General features: G+C 52.6%; 2 protein-coding genes across 3 annotated transcripts in view; both read right to left on the bottom strand.

The window, feature by feature from the left end:
- Nucleotides 1–139, bottom strand: part of PAM16 (presequence translocase-associated motor 16 homolog (S. cerevisiae)) — a 13955-nt gene extending 13816 nt beyond the window's left edge. Inside the window, exon 1 of one of the 2 annotated variants that reach the window (XM_005872953.2) lies at nt 4–139. In XM_005872953.2, the coding sequence (XP_005873015.1) occupies nt 4–6 (3 nt within the window). In that variant the 5' untranslated portion in view covers nt 7–139. The remainder of the gene's footprint in view (nt 1–3) is intronic. The other variant, XM_014545128.1, reaches the window with a different exon arrangement.
- Nucleotides 140–4638: 4499 nt separating this feature from the next.
- LOC102248655 (coronin-7) overlaps nt 4639–18333 on the bottom strand; it is a 58406-nt gene continuing 44711 nt past the window's right edge. Inside the window, exons 10-28 of the mRNA XM_005873009.2 lie at nt 13280–13334; nt 12708–12765; nt 12391–12536; nt 12220–12312; nt 11928–12059; nt 11397–11523; nt 10878–11053; nt 10263–10371; nt 10067–10153; nt 9838–9980; nt 9660–9764; nt 9499–9584; nt 8599–8740; nt 8405–8494; nt 6569–6685; nt 6202–6337; nt 5671–5762; nt 5384–5470; nt 4639–5267 (exon numbers count right to left, since the gene is read on the bottom strand). Of these exons, the coding sequence (XP_005873071.1) occupies nt 5262–5267; nt 5384–5470; nt 5671–5762; nt 6202–6337; nt 6569–6685; nt 8405–8494; nt 8599–8740; nt 9499–9584; nt 9660–9764; nt 9838–9980; nt 10067–10153; nt 10263–10371; nt 10878–11053; nt 11397–11523; nt 11928–12059; nt 12220–12312; nt 12391–12536; nt 12708–12765; nt 13280–13334 (1987 nt within the window). The 3' untranslated portion in view covers nt 4639–5261. The remainder of the gene's footprint in view (nt 5268–5383; nt 5471–5670; nt 5763–6201; nt 6338–6568; nt 6686–8404; nt 8495–8598; nt 8741–9498; nt 9585–9659; nt 9765–9837; nt 9981–10066; nt 10154–10262; nt 10372–10877; nt 11054–11396; nt 11524–11927; nt 12060–12219; nt 12313–12390; nt 12537–12707; nt 12766–13279; nt 13335–18333) is intronic.

Here is an 18333-nt window from a genome sequence, read left to right as displayed (position 1 = left end):
CACCATTGCAGCCGCTCTGCCTCGGGGGCGCGGGCTCCGTCTTCCACGCCTCGCGGCCCCGGCTCAAGGGCGGCCGGCAGGTCAAAGGTCGAAGAGAGCTATGGAGAGCGCGTGCGCGACGCCACGCTGGGCATGCGCGTAGCCTGGATCCAGAGGGGCGGAGTGTCAGTGGTTACGCAGGAGACCTGGGCGAAGTTGGGGGCGGGTCCTGCGTCGCGCTCGGCTCCGGAGGTGATCCGGCCCGGGTGATGGGCGGTCCCAGGACCCTCTGGGACCTCGAGCTTATCCCGGGGCGCTAGGGGTCACCCAATACATGGGTCAGAAGTGGGCCAATTTTTTCCCTTGATTTTGCCAAAATATGTGGTACTAAAAGATAAGCAGTAAATACCCATCACCCGAACATAAGGAGTTTGATCCAAGTTCTCACAAATATTTAAGAAAAGAGAAAACTTCAAAATAGGGCTCATTCCCTCCTTCAATTCTTTGCTCAAATGTCACCTTCTCAATGAGGCCGTTTTTTAATAACTGATTTATCGAGATATAATTCACATATACAATTCATCTTATTTAAATATATTTTTTTATTGATTTCAGAGAGGAAGAGAGAGAGATAGAAACAACAATGATGAGAGAGAATCACTGATGGGCAGGACCCCCACTGGGGACCCAGCCCAGAACCCGGGCATGTGCCCTTGACCGGAATCGAACCCGGGACCCTTCAGTCCACAGGCCGACACTGTATCCACTGAGCCAAACCAGCCAGGGCCAATTCATCTTTTTAAAAATATATCTTTTTATTGATTTTAGAGAGGAAGGAAAAGATAGAAACATCAAGAATCATTGATTGGCTGCTTCCTGCACACCCCCTACTGGGGATAGAGCCTGCAACCCAGGCATTTGCCCTTGACCAGAATCGAACCTGGGACCCTTCAGTCTGCAGGCTGGCACTCTATCTACTTAGCCAAACCGGCTAGGGCTACAATTCATCTTTTTTAAATGTACAATTCAATGCTTTTTATTTTTTCTTAATCCTCACCAGAGGATATTTTCCCATTGATTTTTAGAGAGAATGGAAGAGAGAGGGAAAGACAGAGAGAAACATCGATGTGAGAGAAACACATTGGCTGCCTCTTGCACTCGCACCAATCAGGGCCCAGAAGGAGCCTGCAACCAAGGCACATGCTCTTGACCGGAATCGAACCCGGGACCCTTCTCTCCGCATGCCAAGGCTCTATCAGCTGAGCCAAACTGGCTAGGGCCAATGCTTTTTAGTATATTCACATTTACAAGCTCCAGAACATTTTCATCATCCACCCTCCCCGCCCACCCCCCCCCCAAAAAAAAAACCTCACCATTAGCAGTCACTGCCCATTTCCCTCTACCCTTGGTGACCACGAATCTATTCTGTCTTGGTGGACTTGTGTTTTGGAAGTTTCATGTAAATGGTATCATATTATATGTGGCCTGTTGTGTCTGGCTAAAACCTCCATTCTTTTTTGAAAAAATATTTTTATTGATTTCAGAGAGGAAGGGAGTGGGAGAGACAGAAACATCAATGATGAGAAAATCACTGATTCGCTGCCTCCTGCACATCCCCCACTGGGGGATTGAGCCCGAAACCTGGGCACATGCCCTGATGACAGGGAATGATAATTTTAATAAGTGAAAAGGCCAGGAAGCTCCCTTATATTTTTCAAAACCAACTGTAATTTCCACACAGGAAACCCAGGTACAATTGACAGTGGGGAACAAATTGATTGATTTCTTAGTCTGATATACTTTCATTTGTAATTCTGAGTGTTATCTTCAAATGTTGTTATAAAATAAACTGCATTATAATCAGATCTATAACCATGGTATTTTAAGTATTTTTTGTCGTTTAGAGACAGTCATTGTATTACTCTGATGCATTTGCAAAAATGTTACATCTTCTAACTTATTTCAATGTATGAATTTTGGACAGTAAAGTTTCAGATCATATTGTTAAAATAGCTAAAATTTATAGAACTCTTAAGGAATAACTGGATTCATAGAAATACTGGAAAATAATCAATATAAACAAAAATTATGGGACTGAATAAACTGAAGCTAATTATTATTCTTATTAAGACTGTTGGCAATATTGCTGATTTTTAAAAACTTATTCGTTTTCTTAGAGCAAATTGGTAAATTGTACCTTGATAAGCAATATTAAAGCATTTATATTTTTCTCCCTATTTATCCTTCCAGAATTTAAAAACTCTTAATGAGTATTATTATTTTCATGGCAATATGTTTATTTGTATGAACCCAATAGAAATCTGATTTTTTTTATAACAGGACACATAAAGCCAATTCCCAATTATTGTTTTATTAACCAAGACTTTGACTGGAATGTCGAGTTTGAGAAAGACAAGCCTAGACGCTGGATATCAGCAAAAAGGCTTTAAGGAATGAAGATTGAGTCTGAAGCCTATAAAAGCCCCTTGGAAAAATGGCCTGGTACCTTGCTTATACATATGGTTCATGGCAGTCTTTCCAGGTAAGGAACAGATTGCTTTCCTGGCAGATGGCAAGAAAAGAACCTCGAGACATTTTGGGGACCTCAAGAACTTGAGGAATTTACCCAAACCTATAGGTGTTGCAGGAAAAGCCTTATGGCAACTGTGTGACTTGGTTTCTTTGTCCTGAGGAAACTTTCTTGTGAGATTCCAGCAAAGCAGATTTAAAAAGCCTATATGATCAATTGCTATTCCTATTGTGTTTATGCAAACCATCAGGCCAAATTGAAACTGGACTTAATATAGTAAATGAGTTTGTCTTAATTTGGCTCTTTGATAAAAATGAGGGTGATTTTTAGGAGAAAATATATATTTCAACACAGTTATGAATATTAGACTCTAGTTCAGTTAATTGTAAAATTTTCTTTTTCACTTATGAACTAGACTGGATCCTGAATTCTTCTAGTTTTCTGAAATATTTTGTCTACAACTCCCTAACTTCCATGGAAATGGAAAAAAAATTGACAGTGGGGAACTGTAACAATGGAAAATTGTAACCCACCCCAAAAATCCTAGGAACTAACTTCAGAAGATACAGACTCTGACCTTCAGTCATCCTAGGTCTGGGATTTTTTTTTTAATTTAATTTTCACTTTTTAAAAAATTCTTTTTAAAAATATATATTTATTGATTTTCAGAGAGGAAGGGAGAGGGAGAGAAAGATAGAAATATCAATGTTGAGAGAGAATCATTGACTGGCTACCTCCTGCACACCCCCGACTGGGGATCCAGCCCGCAACCTGGGCATGTGCCCTTGACCGGAATCGAAACTGGGACTCTTCAGTTTGCAGGCTGACACTCTACCCACTGAGCCAAACCTGCTAGGGCCAAGTCTGGGAGTTCTGCTGATCTTCAAACACAGAACCAGAAGGACAAAGAACCAGGATGATGAAGACCAGGATGACACACACACACTAGACCATCACTTGACCAGTTTTGAGGTCCTTATTGGAATGGACTGGACTGCAAGGAGAGAACTTTTCAACTCCCTTCCCTTGATTTCTTTGTTATGCTTTGCCTCTCCCTCCTTATAAAAGCCTCTGCCTGGCCCTGGCCAGTGTGGCTCAGTTGGTTGAGCATCATCCCATGCACCAAGAGGTTACCAGTGCACCTGGGTTGTGGGCTTGATCCCCAGTAGGGGGGGTGTGCAGGAGGCAGTCAATCAATATTTCTCTTTCTCTCTCCCTATTCCTTCTTCTTTCTCTAAAATCAATTAAAACATATTTAAAAACAAACAAACACCAAAACAAAAAACAACAACCCTGCCTACACTGAGATGTTGAGATGGGCTTTGTGACAACAGTCCTCCATCTCCTCAGGTGACCAGCACTTGAATGATACCTCTTTCCCTTTTCACCAGCACCTGTCTAATGAGTTTGGTTTTTGTGGTGGCAAGCAGCCAAACTTGGGTTTGGTTACATTATCACCTTTTACCATATTATATTATTCACTTATTTTTATTTTTATTTATAATCTTTCCTCCCACTAGAATGTGGATTCCTGGTGGATAACTTTTATCCCTTTACTCCACTCTGGAAGTTCAGCACCTGGAAGGCACTAAGTGTGTGTTGAATGAATGAAAGACAGACTGCTTTGTGCTATGTTATGGACCACTGCCCTTCTTTCCTTTCATCCAACTCTCCAAATTCTTTCTTCCCTCAGCACCCAGGCCATCCTTCCCTTTGTCTGAAACATTTTCATGGCTCTCTCTGTGGCTTCTCAGCTTTTGGGTCTTAGTTCTCTTCTTAAATGTCACCTTCCCAGACCCTAAAAACTCTTTCGCCTGCATCCCAGTCACTCTCTTCAACATCATTTATCTTCTTTATGGCTATTTGCTTTCTTGCACACAATCTGGCTCCCCTACATAATAAGACTATACTAAGTACATTGAGAAGCTCATGTCACCCCCATCTGTTTTACAGTATCTACCATCCAGAGCATTGTTGGATACCTCTGTGTTGGATGAATGAATGCACTTTCGAGCATGCTGGAAACAGCCTCAGGAGCAAAATGGAGCCTGGGACCAGAGGGAACCCTCACCTATACTCCTGTCCCCTTCCCTTCCCAGCCATCCCAGAGACCACAGCAGCACAAGAGGTGGCAAGCTTAGAAAAAGTTTAATTGCTGAAAATATCCCAGGCATGTGCAGGCCAGCCCCTGTGGGGCTCACACTCCCTTAACAGGCCGTCAGCCTGTGATGCCTGCTTCTCCTGGCTTCAAGCCTGGGGAGCAGGGTGACTGTCCCAGACCCCTGAGGCTGGTGCTGCTCCAAACGATCTGGCAGGGGGCCAGCCCCCAAAGGCCATTGACCAGAATTGGGTCAGCAGGCAAGATGAGGTGGCATGTAATAACTGAAGGTGCTCTACGAAAGCAGCCCATGTCCGAGTAGGGAAACCGGGATTCCAGGGCTTGCTCAGGGACATGCTACTGACCCACACACTCATTCCACCCCCATGACTCTGGCTCCACATGCTAGCAGGCAGCTGAGAAGTTGGCAGTACCAGAGAAAGCAGAGGTGCAGACAATCCATGGGTGTTTTAGCAAGGCCTGGAGGGCATGGAAGTGCTCAAGGCCCAAAGAAAGCCAGGGTTTCTGGGATGAGTTATGCCAGAGCCAAAAGGTACCTCCAGTTTGAGGGTAAGATATGAGGTGTGCAGGGGCACTAGGTGGTTCTAGGAGGTGGCAACGGCAGGTGAGGCCAGTGGTGGCTTGGTTGGCAGACTAGTCCTGGGGAGATAAAGGAAAGAGTGGGTGGGAGTTGAGAAGGTGTGGAGAAGGGAGGTGGCACATGCTGCAGGGGTGAGTAGGGAGGGATGGGATGCCAGGCCTACTAATTCACTCACCCACTCGTCCTCGTCCACACCTTCGAAGGAGTCCTGGGGGAGCGGGTCCTCGCGATTCCCTAGCTTTGCCACCATGGCACTCAGTAGCTAGGAGAGTGGAAAGGAGAAGAGGTGGGAAGGGAATAGGACCTCTGACCCCAAGAATGTCGGACCCCACTTTGAACCCCATCAAGATTGTGAAAGAGGCATTTTGTTCTACTTTGCCCAATGTGGGTCAGGCTAAAGAACTGAAGGGCAACTAAGGGGATCCCATCCCCTCCCCACGGCCAGCCCTCTCCTGTGCCTACCTCTTCCTTCTTTTGCTGGTCTGATTTTTCTTCCAGGTAGAGTGCTGAGGATGGGGCCCGCCGGACAGGAGCTTCACGGGGAGCCTGGCTCACTGGGGCAGGGCAAGGACAAGCATCAGGCATAAGAGTCCCTTCGGTGGGGGATCTTTGCCCAACCTTTGGAACCAACCACCTAGGGGATTCTGTGGCAGAGACCCCCAGAGGTGGCATTAACAACTACTCAACCCTCTGTTCATAAGGCCTGCCCTGAACACCAGGCTGTGTGCAAGCATGAGTATGTGAGTATGTGAGTATGTGAGTATGTGAGTATGTGAGTGTGCATGTGTTGGGGGTGGGGACTTGTGATGGCAACATAGACTCTGGACCCTGCCCTCCAGTGGTTTAGAGACTGAGCCTGGAGACACAGCCATCCCATCCTTAGGAGCACCAGAGGTTTCTGCATGCCAGCAGGGACAGAGGATCTGTCTTCTGTCCCTTTCTCTAACCCCCACCCACTCCCTGCTTCCTACCCACCCCAGTCCCTCTTCTGACCTGGGGTCATGCCAGGGGGCTGCAGGCTGAGAAGCCGGGGCTGTCCGTTAGCACCTCCCAGCCAGTCTTTGGCACTGAGCACGGGCTCCCAGCTCATGGCTGTGTCTGGGAACACATCATCCTGGAAGAATTCTTTCTGCAGGGAGGGAGGAAGAGGCTGCCCAGAGGCACTGACCAGAGGCCCAGTGCACACTGCCACGCATGGGGAGGGGCTCCAGTTTGGAGTTTCTATGAGTTTCAGAATCTCAGCAGGGTAAGGGAACAGGTGCCCCAAAAAGTAGTGAGGGGGCAGTTTTGGGAAGGGCCACTCAAGCCCCAAAGCCCCAGAAAGGGGCTGGGTGTTGGCATACTGGGCCCCCATCCTCACCCTGACTCTGGGCAACCGGAAGGCAACAGGCTCCAGGGAGGTCTGGCGAAGCCGCAGGCATCGGGCAAACTCTACTTCGCGCACATCACACACTGTCTTGGGCAGGAGTGCAAAGCCCTGAGGGGGTAGGGGAGTCAAGCTGGGTCTGGGGCCCAGAGCTCACAGCTGGGCACCGACCCCCCAGGGTGCCAGTACTCCTCACTTAGGAGCACCAGGACCAAGGCCCATTTCTGGACAGATCAGTCAGGGCTGTTACATGTTTGACAACTGGCTCTCTGGAGGAAAATGCCCTGATTCATTGCCTATTTCCATGGTTTGAAAACTACTGCCATGGCTGATTTCATTGACTTGTCGCATACAGATGTGGGAAGGAATGTACAGTAGCATACCATCATATAGTACTTTCCATTGGACAGCTCTGACAGATGTAAATAACCTCAATGGCACAAAAGATAATAAAGTCAGGTAAAATAATTAGGAAATGATAAATTGAGTATTTATTGCCTTAATTTTTTTGTTGTTGTTGTTAATCTTCACCCAAGGATATTTTCCCATTGATTTTTAGGGAAGAGAAAGCGAAAGACAGAGAGAAACATCGATGTGAGAGAAACACATCGACTGGTTGCCTTCTGCATGAGTCCTGACCAGGGCCTGGGCCAGGGAGGAGCCTGCAACCAAGGTATGTGCCCTTGACTGGAATCGAACCTGGGACCCTTTGGTCCACAGGCTGACGCTCTATCCACTGAACCAAAATGGCTAGGGCTTTATTGCCTTCATTTTAAAATATATATATATCTCATTGACCTCAGAGAAGAAAGGAGAGGGAGAGAGATAGAAAAATCAATGATGAGAGAATCATCAATTGACTGCCTCCTGCACATTCCCCACTGGGGATCAAGCCCACAATCAATGGGGCATGTGCCCTGACCAGGAATCGAGAACCATGACCTCCAGGTTCATAGGTTGATGCTCAACCACTGAGCCCCAGGTGAGATAGAGAGAGGGGGGAGGGAGGAAGGGAGAAAGAGAGAGAGAGAGAAAGAGAGAAAGAGAGAGAAACATCTACTTGTTGCCTTCCATATGTGCCCCAACTGGGGATCGAACCCCCAACCTTTCGGTATACAGGACGATGCTCCAACCAACTGAGCCACACCGGCCAGAGCTTGCTTTTATTTATTTATATTTTTAATTTGAATTCTTTTTAAAAAAATATATTTTATTGATTTTTTACAGAGAGGAAGGGAGAAGGGATAGAGAGCTAGAAACATCAATCAGCTGCCTCCTGCACACTCCCTACTGGGGATGTGCCCGCAACCAAGGTATATGCCCTTGACCGGAATCGAACCTGGGACCCCTCAGTCCACAGGCTGATGCTCTATCCACTGAGCCAAACCAGTTAGGGCTAATTTGAATTCTTTATTGTTTAAAGTATTACATGAGTCTCCCTTTCCCCCACATTGACCTCTCCTCAGCTGCTCCCACCCCCCAGCACATGCCCTCACTCCCCTGCTGTCTGTGTCCATTGGTTATGCTCATATGCATGCACACAAGTCCTTTGCTTAATCTCTTACCCCCTCACCCCCCGACTTCCCTCATAGGTTGGACAGTATGTTCGATGGCTTGCCTTTATTTTAGTGTAACTTATTTGCAGGCTCATTAACTTAACCTTATATAGTTTAACTTCCAATAATGGTTGAGTTTAACCACCAGCTCCTGGGAGCTGCTGAGCACACCTGACACGCCCCTGCATTTCCCCAGATGGCCATGAGAGGGCGGGGGAGCCATGTAGTGCCACCTAGGGAAGGAGGACCGGGTAAATGGCATTTCAGGGCTCACCTTGTGGGGGTCAGGCGAAGTGAAGCTGTTACACTCCAGGAAGAAAGGGGCCTCAGGGAGCAGCTCGTACAAAAACACTCGGGTGTCACCCTGGAGGGGGTGATAGAGGGGAGAGTGAGGTGGTCAGCTAAAGCTGTCTTCACCCAATCTCCTCTCATCTGGCCCCTGCCCCACACCTGTGCACCCCTGCTTACCTTGCCCGTGAGTAGCACCAAGCTGGTGTCTGGGTCATAGTTGGGCAACAGGGTGGAAGGAGCCACGTCCAACCCCAGCACTGCCAAGGGGCCACCAGCCAGGGCCTTGGCTGAGTACAGGAGTAGCTGGCGCTCACTTCGGCTACAGCGGGTTAGGGGTGGGGGGTGCAGAAACAGGTTCATATTGCTGGAGGGGCATGAGGCAGGGCAAGGACTCCAACAAGGACCCTGATCTTGTCGAGCTGGGGCCTCAGGGCCAGAGGAGTGGCCCCTACCTATCCTCTTTTTTGATCCAGCCCTTAGAATTAGTGGCCTGGCCTAATGCAATAGTGTCCTAACTTGTCGCCTGCCTCAACCCCTCTTCCCTAACTACTCCCCCCAACCCTCACTGCCCTCCAACGCTCCTCAGCAGTCCGGGCCCTGATACCTGTCCCATGGCCACTGTGGCCCAATAAGTCTAGATTTTTCTCCTCAGGGTCTGTTTCCTGCCCTCTGCTCCAGCCAGGCTGGTCAGCTTCCTGGTCTTTCTACCCACACTTGATATCCTCTGGTTACTAGCCCCTTTGTGACGCAGTTCCCTGCTACACCTCCCTTAGGAGGCTCTCCCTGATCCCTCCTCCTAAGTGACAAATGCCCAATCCTTGGCCCTCCCAGTAGGCTTGTGTCTGTTTAGTGTGTTTCAACTAGTTCCCAGCTTTCATCCCTCTGGGCCCCCAGCTGACTCACTGTTCCCTCCCTTCCCACCTCCCTATCTCCCTCCCATCCATCCATCCATCCATCCAGTAAGTGATGGGTGAAGACAGCTTCTGCATGCCTGACAGATGTATGTGTGTCTGGGGGAGGGAGACACAAGTGGCTCCTGAAGTCTGGAAATAGGTACGATAGCTCCTGAGTCCTCACCTGTCAAAGCCAGACACCAGCAGACAGTGACCATCACACACCCAGACAATGCGGGCTCCACGGGCCCCCTCAGGCCCTGGGCCTTCCTGTTGGAATACAGCACATGAGGGTCAGCCAGGCCCCCAATGGGCCCGAGGACTGCCCCATCCCATCCTCCTTACCTGCAGGGGCTCAGGGCTACTCCGGGGCTCATAGACCCGCAAGCATCCATCCTTGCAGACAGAGGCCAGCTGCTGCCCATTAGGACTCCAGGCCAGGCCAAATATCTGGGGGCAGGTAGGAAGGTGAGAGGTGGTCTCTTGCCCTGTGGCTGGGCGCTTGCCCCCACAGCTATCCTACCTGGTCCCGGTGGCCCTGCAGCTTTAACCGTTCAACTCCAGCCTGAAGGTCCCAGATGCGAATGGTAAGGTCATAGGAAGAGGAGGCCAGCAGGTCGGCCGCCAGGGGGTGGAAGCGCAGAGAGTAGATCTTCTCTGTGTGACCTGGGGACAAGGCATGGGGTGATACTGAGCTCCTTAGGAGCCACTGCTTGTCCCTCCGCCCCCTGCCCTACTAGGGCCCACCTGACCTGTCAGCACAGCCTCCGGCGTAGTAAGCACCTCCACTAGGCCCTCTGGGGGCACCCGCCACAGACGAATCCTGGCGTCCTCCCCAGCTGCAGAAAGCAAAGGCTCACCACTGCTGGGCCCAAGACACCCAGGCTCCCCCTGCTCCTCTTCAAGACCCTGGGACCGTCCCTCAAGCCCAGCACCCAGCCTCTTTACCCACGGCAAGGCGGTGGGGGTCAAAGGGGTCCCAGGCCAGATCGGTCACGGCTGTCCCATTCTGAAGGGTGGGCAGTGCTGTGTCAGGCAGGCGGCCAGGCTTCTGAAGCTGTGGGAGGTGCCCCCACCCCAAGTACCGTTAGTAACAGGTAGGGCTGCAAGGCAAACAGCATGTCTGGGTCCCCACCCCCTGTAGCCGATGCCCCACTGCTGGGTGGCCCAAGCTCTTTGCCTTACCCACCTTGTGCTTTGAGTCTTAAGTGACAACTGTGAGGCCCCAGAAAGTGTGTGTGTGGGGGGGAAGGTTGCGGGGAAGCGTGAGATGGTGGAAAGAGCTCCAGCGTAGGGCTTAGGTGGCCTGGGTTCAAATCCCCAGCTCCACCACTTACACAGCTGTCCCGACAGGTCACTAAACCTCTCTGTGCCTCACCACTCTCATCTGTAAAATGGGGATAAGAGTGGCACCCCACATGGGGCAGCTGGGAGTATTAAAGGGGACGCTGGGTAGATGCCTAGCACATGGCTTGTGCTCAGGAATGTGGACTGGTGTGAATACGGATGCCTTTAGTGTCCCACAGGGACTTAGGGGCAGCTGTAGTAGGGTGGGGCTCTCACCTCGAGTACAGCCACCTGCCCACCACTGCTGAGCAGGGGCACGGCCACACGTAGCTGGTTGGCACAGAAGCCGTCGCTCTCACCGGGTGTGGTGAGGTTGAGCCCCTTGAGGTTGGTGATATGGCTGTCTCGGTGTAGGATGGTACCCTGAGCATGGCGGAACTTGGAACTGGGGCCTGGTGGGCAGTAGGGACACAGAGCCTTGTAAGGATACCCTACCTGACCACCCTGGGCTGCCCTGCAGGAGGACCCCTCACTGCAGAACCATGCAGGGCATGTGCCCAGGCCCAGACCCCTGCTGTTCCAGCCAACACAACTGGCCCAAAATGGAAAGAAACTCAGGGTATCTCAGTGAAAGCGAAGGGCTCCAGGGAAGGTTCAGGCCACCCTCTTCCAGATGAGACTGACTTCATACCACAGGACATGGGACTCCACCAGGAGGGGAGACAGGCTGGGGTACAGAGGAGGATGACTGGGCTGGGGGTGGAAGGGTTAGCTGCCCCCTTACCACCCACTTACCCAGAAGGCTCTGCAGTGACCTCTGGCTGGGGCTGGTGCCAATGCCACTGGTGCTGGAGAGCGAGGGCTCCAAGCTGGATGGCGTGGAGGGTGAGATCAGAGAGCTGGGAGGGGAGGAGAAGCCCTCCTGGGGGCAAAGCACCTGGGATCAGTCACAGGCCCCTTGGCGTGTTGGCCAAAGAGAGGGGATGCTGGGATCATCACTCTGGGCCCCTCCTCCTGGACTGTGGCACACTGAGCTGGGCATGAAGCCTGGCTCTGGGATATGAGGAAGGGGCATAATGGCAGATGCTGACGGGGGGTGGGAATAACATGGGGGTTAAGGGAACTTCAGACCATGGGACAGCAGGTGGCAGCTGCTGGCTCCCAGCATTTGTGGGAAGGCGGGTGCAGGGTGGTTAAGATCTGCCAATATTTCAAGAGAAGCCAGAAGTCTAAATTTATTTGACAGTCTCACTTTCTACTATGTGTCTGTCATGCCTGACAGCTAGAAAAGGTTAAAAAGACCAGGGGCCTCCCACTGGCACTCACACTGGGGTCCTTGTTGCCTGTAGGCAGCTTCGCGGGCTGGACTGCATCAGGGGAGGTCTCTGTAGGGGGCACCAGGTGGGAAGTGAAGCTGGGGTGGGGCTGGCAGGTCGGGTTGAGACTGACCTTCTGTACCTGTGAGGGAGGCAGCAGTTGAGCGGTGGGAAGGGATGGGGGACACAGGACAGCTGAGTTAGTGCACGGCTGGACTGTGGGGGCATGCATGGGGATGCTGTCAGGAGGGCTTCCAGGGGCTGGTGGAGACCAGGAGCAGCCAGCCAGGCCTTGGTCCTACCTGCAGGTTGCTCCCAGCCCACCAGGAGTGTGGTTCAGAGGCAGGCACGCAGCCTGCAGTGTCGGGGAACAGGTCCTCGTAGAACTCCACAGCCTGGTGGCAGACAGGTATGTGGTCAGTGAGGCACCAGGCCCCCAGGCCCTCCCAGCCCCTCACCCAGGCCCCCCTCACCTTGCGGGGCACGTGGAAGCTGATGGGCACGATGGCTGTGTCAGTCAGCTGAAGGACTCGGAGTACCTCACAGCCCATGACAGCCAGTGCCCTCCGCGGCACAAGGGCAGCCCCCCGAAGCACATTCTCCAGGAGGCACTGGGTCACTATTGGGGAAACCACAGGAAAAGAATCAGGGTGGTCAGGGGAGGGGAGGGGGGAGGAGAGAGAAGGGAAGGGAAAGAGGGCAGGGGAAGAAAGAGAGAGGGAGGAGAAAAACACACACCAAGAAAACAAAAAAACAGAGAGGGGAGGGGAGGGTGACGGGCAGTGCTTACCTGGGCTCAGTGCCGGCTGTTGGGGGGCCACCTCGTAGCAGTACAGCTGACTCTCACCCTGAAATGAGCCTAGCCTAAGGACCCTCATTGACCAAACTCTGGTGGCCTGGGGCAGCCCCAGGCCCAGTACCAGCTCTCCCATTCCTCTCTAAGGACCCAAGCTACAGAAGCAGGGCAGACACCATGCGCTGGGCAATGAGCTGAGCCCTCAGTGGACTTCACTTCACCTGTTCTTCATCAGCACTGGGAGTATACGTTCAGTATTTACAGACTGCCTACTCTGTACTACACTGCCCTATTTTCACCCTGTTCTCATGACGCTGACATTCATGGATGGAGACTTGGAGGCCTAGATGCTGGCAGGAGGCTGCTCAGCCTGGCACTAGTGGAGCCTGGGGAACACTGTTCTGGTTCCTCCTTTCTGAGGGCGGTAGCATCCTGTACTCCCCACTCTCCCAGATGTCTGCTTAGGTCTAAGGTCAGCACTAGGCTTGGCATGAGCCCTAGGGGCCAGACGTGGGTGGACATGGGTAGGGGTGCTAGTGGTGGGGTGGCTCCAGCTGCTCCCTTACCTTTCCCGCCAGGACCAGGAGCCCAGAGTCTGGGTCCAAGAGGGGCATCAGAGACCTGTGGGAGAGAGAACTGGTTGATGGGTGGAGCCAGCCACCCGAGGTCCAAGGGCAGTAAGAGGTCTGTGAGCCTTGTGACCCAGATAAGGGCTCATCACAGTGGCTGGGAGGGATGTGGTCCCTCCAGCTGCATCCAGCCAGTCCCCCAGAACCCTCTGTCTCATCTCCCTGTGCTACCAACACACCAAGCATGTCCAACATCCTAAACTTTCTTTTCCAGAGTCCTCCATCTGCTACCTGCTTCACTTAGAACCTGTGCTGGGCCCTGGGCACAGGGAATCCATCCCCTCTTTCTATACCTCAGCCCCAATCTCACCCCAGGCAGACCCCACATTTTGTCCCTGGTCCCACCTTAAGCAGCCTAGACATCATGCCAGCATTACCAGGGCAGGTGAGAAGGTGCTGGAACTGGGGGGTTCCCTCCATCCCCATCCAGTGCAGTTGGGTGGATGTTCCAGGTCTGCACTAAGGTTTGGGGGCCATCTCCTCAGTCACCCCAGGCTCCTGGGGCATTGATGACATCTTAGAGACTCAAATTCCCCCTCTGAGCCAGAGCAGGGCTTCCTTTGCTGCCAAGCTTCCCTGCCTCCCCGTTCTTCATCCCCCCCCGTTCCCAAGGCATGACTGGGGAGGGGCGATGGCTGGGAACATGGAGGGAAGGCTGGAGGCCCCCAGCATCCCTGCTGCTCTGTACCCATCTGATTTTGGCCAAGGGCCTGTGGCTGTCCAGGATTTACGATGCCCCTTTTCCAGGCCCTGAGGAGGCCCTTCGCAGCCCCCAGCCCTGTGAACATCGCCTTCCAGCCCACGGTCTCAGGGGCAGGGGGCCCAGAACTCTGGCAGGTGCCTTCTTCCATTTGTTTCCTGGTCTTGGTTTCATGTCCCTGGGGACCCACAGGATTGGGTCCCCATTTTGACACTTGTCTCCACACAGAACCCTGTCCTCACTGTGGTCCCAGTGGTCAGCAGTCACCCAGCTGTGACAGCTGCCTCTATCCCCACCCAAGCAACAAAGGGCCCAGCCCTCTCCTCCCCTGCCTGTCCACCCCTCCCAGCCAACTTCCCAAAGCTTGCCTGCTGCCCACCTACACCCCACACACATACCCTGCTGGGAGCTACAGAGTGAGCTGAGCAGCTGGGTGGGGCCCTGGTTGTCTCCACAGCTTCCTGGAAGACCCTGGGCTGGTCACCTGTGAGTAATACAGCCTCTAATTACCCTCAAGCCCAGCAGGGAGAGTTGGCTCAGAACTGCCCTTCTTTTCTTTTTTTAAAATATATTTTTATTGATTTCAGAGAGGAAGGGAGAGGGAGAGACAGAAACATCAATGATGAGAGAGAATCATTGATTGGCTGCCTCCTGCATGCCCCCTGCTGGGGATCAAGCCCACAACCCAGGTATGCGCCCCTGACCAGAATCAAACCCGGGACCCCGAAGTCCACAGGCTGACACTCTATCTGCTGAGCCAAATCAGCCAGGGTCAGGACTGCCCTTCTTGACCTGGTCTGACCACTGCCTTCCTTGGGGGAGGGGCAGGCAGGAGGGACAAAGGAATGTGTGGCCTGGGGTGCCCCCCACACTGATGCTGGCTTCAGAGGGGTTGGACACAGGTCCATCCAGCAGCTCTAACAGGGCTTTCACTCAATTCATTCTCAATCATTCATTCCTTAGGCAAGTTGGTTTGTGCCCAGCCCTTGACTCCACCTACAGGCATGACTGGAGGTGGATACTCTGACCTCCAGAAGTTCCCAACCTGGAGAGGCAGACACAGTCCACAAATATGTGAAGGGAAAGTTCTCTGAGGACACACAGCAGAGAGCAAAGGGGATGTTCCCAAGTCCAGGGAAGAGAGTTCCAGGCAGAAAGAGCAGCATGAGCAAAGGGCCTGTGGCAGGTGGGTGCAGGGGCTGTTTGAAGAATGAGGACAATGTAGTTGGTGGCCTGGGCAATTACGGTGAAGGTCTGAGGCTTGGGGAGGCTAGATGCAAGACAAGATGGGATCTAATACATCAGAAGGAGTGTTCTGCCTCCATCAGATAAGCAACGAAAAGCTGATGGCACATCTTAAGTATTAAAACAGGGATAGGAGCCGATGTGCAGAGGTCACCATGTGGAGATGGGTAGGGGGAGTGGAAACAAGAGGTGATGGGTTCAGGGCAGAGTCTGAGGACAAGTGGGCTGGGCACTCCTGCTGCCTTGGTGAGAACTGGTGGGATTGTAGTTTCCACCACAGCATTGATGGCTCACCTGTGCTCTAAACCAACCTCCTTAAGAGGTTTGACCTGGCCTCCCTGCACACACCCCCATCAGTCCCAGCTGGCCAGCTTACTGACTCAGGTGCTCGGGGTGCGGGGGCAGGAAGTCATAGAGGGCAGGGCTGGCTCCTCCAACAGGTCAAGCCAGTCTTCCTCACCTCAGGCAGAGCTATCTGAGCAGCTCGGTAAGGCAGGAGCACCTGCCTGCCAAGGCACTGGCCAGGAAATAGGGTCATGGCACCAGCCCCAAGGGTTGGCCAACAGCTAGCATGGGCCTGAGCCCAGGCCTTACCAAGAAAGCCACGCTAGGTCTGGGTCTGGAATGCAGAATGGAGCCCCTGCCTGGCAGAGGTCCAGAGGTGGTGAGAGCTGGCATAGTCACCTCTCCTGCAGCCATGGCACAGGGGGAGGACTAACATCTGGGCCTGCCACTGAAAAGGGCTCTGACCAGGGTCCGGTCTAGAGCTCAGATCTGCCTCCTAGCTCTGAGCCCAAGTTCCCAGAAGATGCAGGATGATAGTGGTACAGAGTGGGTCACACAGGGGAAGGATCAATCTCTGATAATTCTATCAACTCTCCTAATATTCTGACAATTAACACAGGAAGTAGTGAGGTGTGCCTGCTTCATTAGGCCTTCTCTGGTTCTCCCCATCAGCCCACATCTTGGCAATGCCACTGGTCCAAAGCAGTCCAGGTCCCTTGGATCTGTCTCCGTCACCCAGGCTGGGCTGTGGGGACCTTGGACTAAGCTCGGCCTCACACTCCTCAAAGAAGCTCCAGGTAACCAGGTTCTAAAGGGAGGTGGTATCTTGAAGGCATATGAGGAAAGGATGGACAAACTTGGGAGTGGTCTCCTGGAAGCTGCCTTTGAACCTCTAGGTAGATAAGAGCATGGCCTGTCTGAGTCCAGGGTGCAAGATCATGGCAGGAGATGGACCATTTAGGCAAACAGGGTCTCTCCATCATGGAGAACTGGCTGCAGAGATAAGAGGCTTCAGAGCCTCTTCTTTGGGAAAAGTCAGGCTGGAGGTCCTCAGAACACCCACTCCCTCCTACAGTATCTGTGGACACTCCTGAGGGGGTTAGGGGACACAGGACACAAAGGCAGAGACATAAAGACAGTCTGACCAGAGCCACATGGTGCTTCAGGAAACTGAGTGAGTGAAGCAGCCTCATGTGAGACAACTGGGAGTGGTGGGGACTGCGGTGACCTGTGAGCCTGAGGTTTGGTCAGAGGGGGCAGTTGTCACTGGCTCCAGCTGAGAGTTCTTCCTGTTCAGGCAGGCTGGGAAGTCCCACTTTAATGTGAAACCACCGAATTCTTAATGTTTGCAATAGCATCAAAGTTTTAAAAAGCCCCATACAGGCCAAATGAAACACACCCAAGGGCCAGCTCTGGCGCAGGAACAGTGGTGCAAAAGTTATGCTACACATACACAAATATCAAGATAATCAAGGAGGGCAGGTGTGGCGTCCAGACCCCTGCCTATCCTGGAAAGGGGCCCTGTGGGGGAGAAGCCCTGAGGAAGCTAGGAGCTGAGAGGGGAAGTCTGGGAGGTAAATGTTGCAGCTGGACCCTACTTAGCTAATTAGCAACTGGACATGGAGGCTGTCCTGCCTTCTGGAGGTGATCAAGTCCTGCAAAGACCACCTATGCCGCCCCCCCCCCCTGGTGTGGCCCAGCCTCATGGGACAAGCCCCCGGGCCTGAGACTCACGCTGCCCCAGGCAAAGCCCCTGGCTGCAGGCCAGGCTAGAAGCGGTGGGTGTCCAGGGGCCCTCTGGAACTTAGGAGCTGAGCTGGGTCCCAAAGCTGAGGCATGCCTCTGACCACAAACATGTATGGGAGGAGGGCAGAGCCTTTTCCTGGAATCCTCCAAGGCAGGGGATTTTTCTGGACTAGTCCAGCCCCTGGCACACGTCCCTCTTGCCCCATCAAGGGCCACTGTCAGCTGCACCCAGGCCCCACCCACTGACAAGGAGGCCCAACCTCCCTCCCCATCCCAGGCCCCCCACCCCCACAAACACATTCTGGCTTTGGAGCTGCCTGTAACTGTGGTGCTTTGGACAGAAGGTCACTTCCCCTTCTGTGTCTCAGTCCCTTCATCTAAAACACGGGAAAGGTGATCCAGGGATGCTCACAGCCTGAAAGTCGTCATGTCTAAAAGGACCCCAGAACTCAGATTTGGTGTTAAGAGTTTGTTATCTAGGAGGCTCTCAGAAGAGCCTGCCCAGGAGTTGTTGAAATTGGGATTAACTACCAACAATAGCACATTCAGAGATTTCACCTAAAAAACATAATAAAAATCCAGATTTCCAGTTTCTCTTGAAAAACCCAAAGTTCTGGCAGGTTGAAGCAGGTCGTGGGGGCTGAGTTCCTACACCTGCCCCCACTCCCCTCATCCCCTGCCTTTCCAGGTCTGCACAGGCTCTGGGGTCTGCTCCTCGGATTTATATCACCTGTCTGATAGGTCACAAGCATCCGAGTTTGGGACTGTCTCACTGAAATTCGCTTGCTTTCTATACGGAAAAACAGGGACCTGTCCCGGGTCATAAGGCAAACACGGCTCGCCGGCCTGGAGCTTTGGACTCCTGACTCCGCGCCGGGAAAGACACGATCTCTCCCGCCCCCGAGTTAGGGAGGTTGCGGGGTGAGGACCAGGACGCCCAGCCAAATGACCCGTTCGGTGGATAGGGGAGGCGGGTCTCCCTTGGCCCCTTTCCGCCCTGGCCAATGGGGAGCAA

This window comes from Myotis brandtii, unplaced genomic scaffold, assembly GCF_000412655.1.
Source record: "Myotis brandtii unplaced genomic scaffold, ASM41265v1 scaffold397, whole genome shotgun sequence".
NCBI lineage: Eukaryota > Metazoa > Chordata > Mammalia > Chiroptera > Vespertilionidae > Myotis > Myotis brandtii.
Note: the sequence above shows the minus strand (reverse complement) of the source record. Positions and strands in the feature narration are given on the sequence as shown.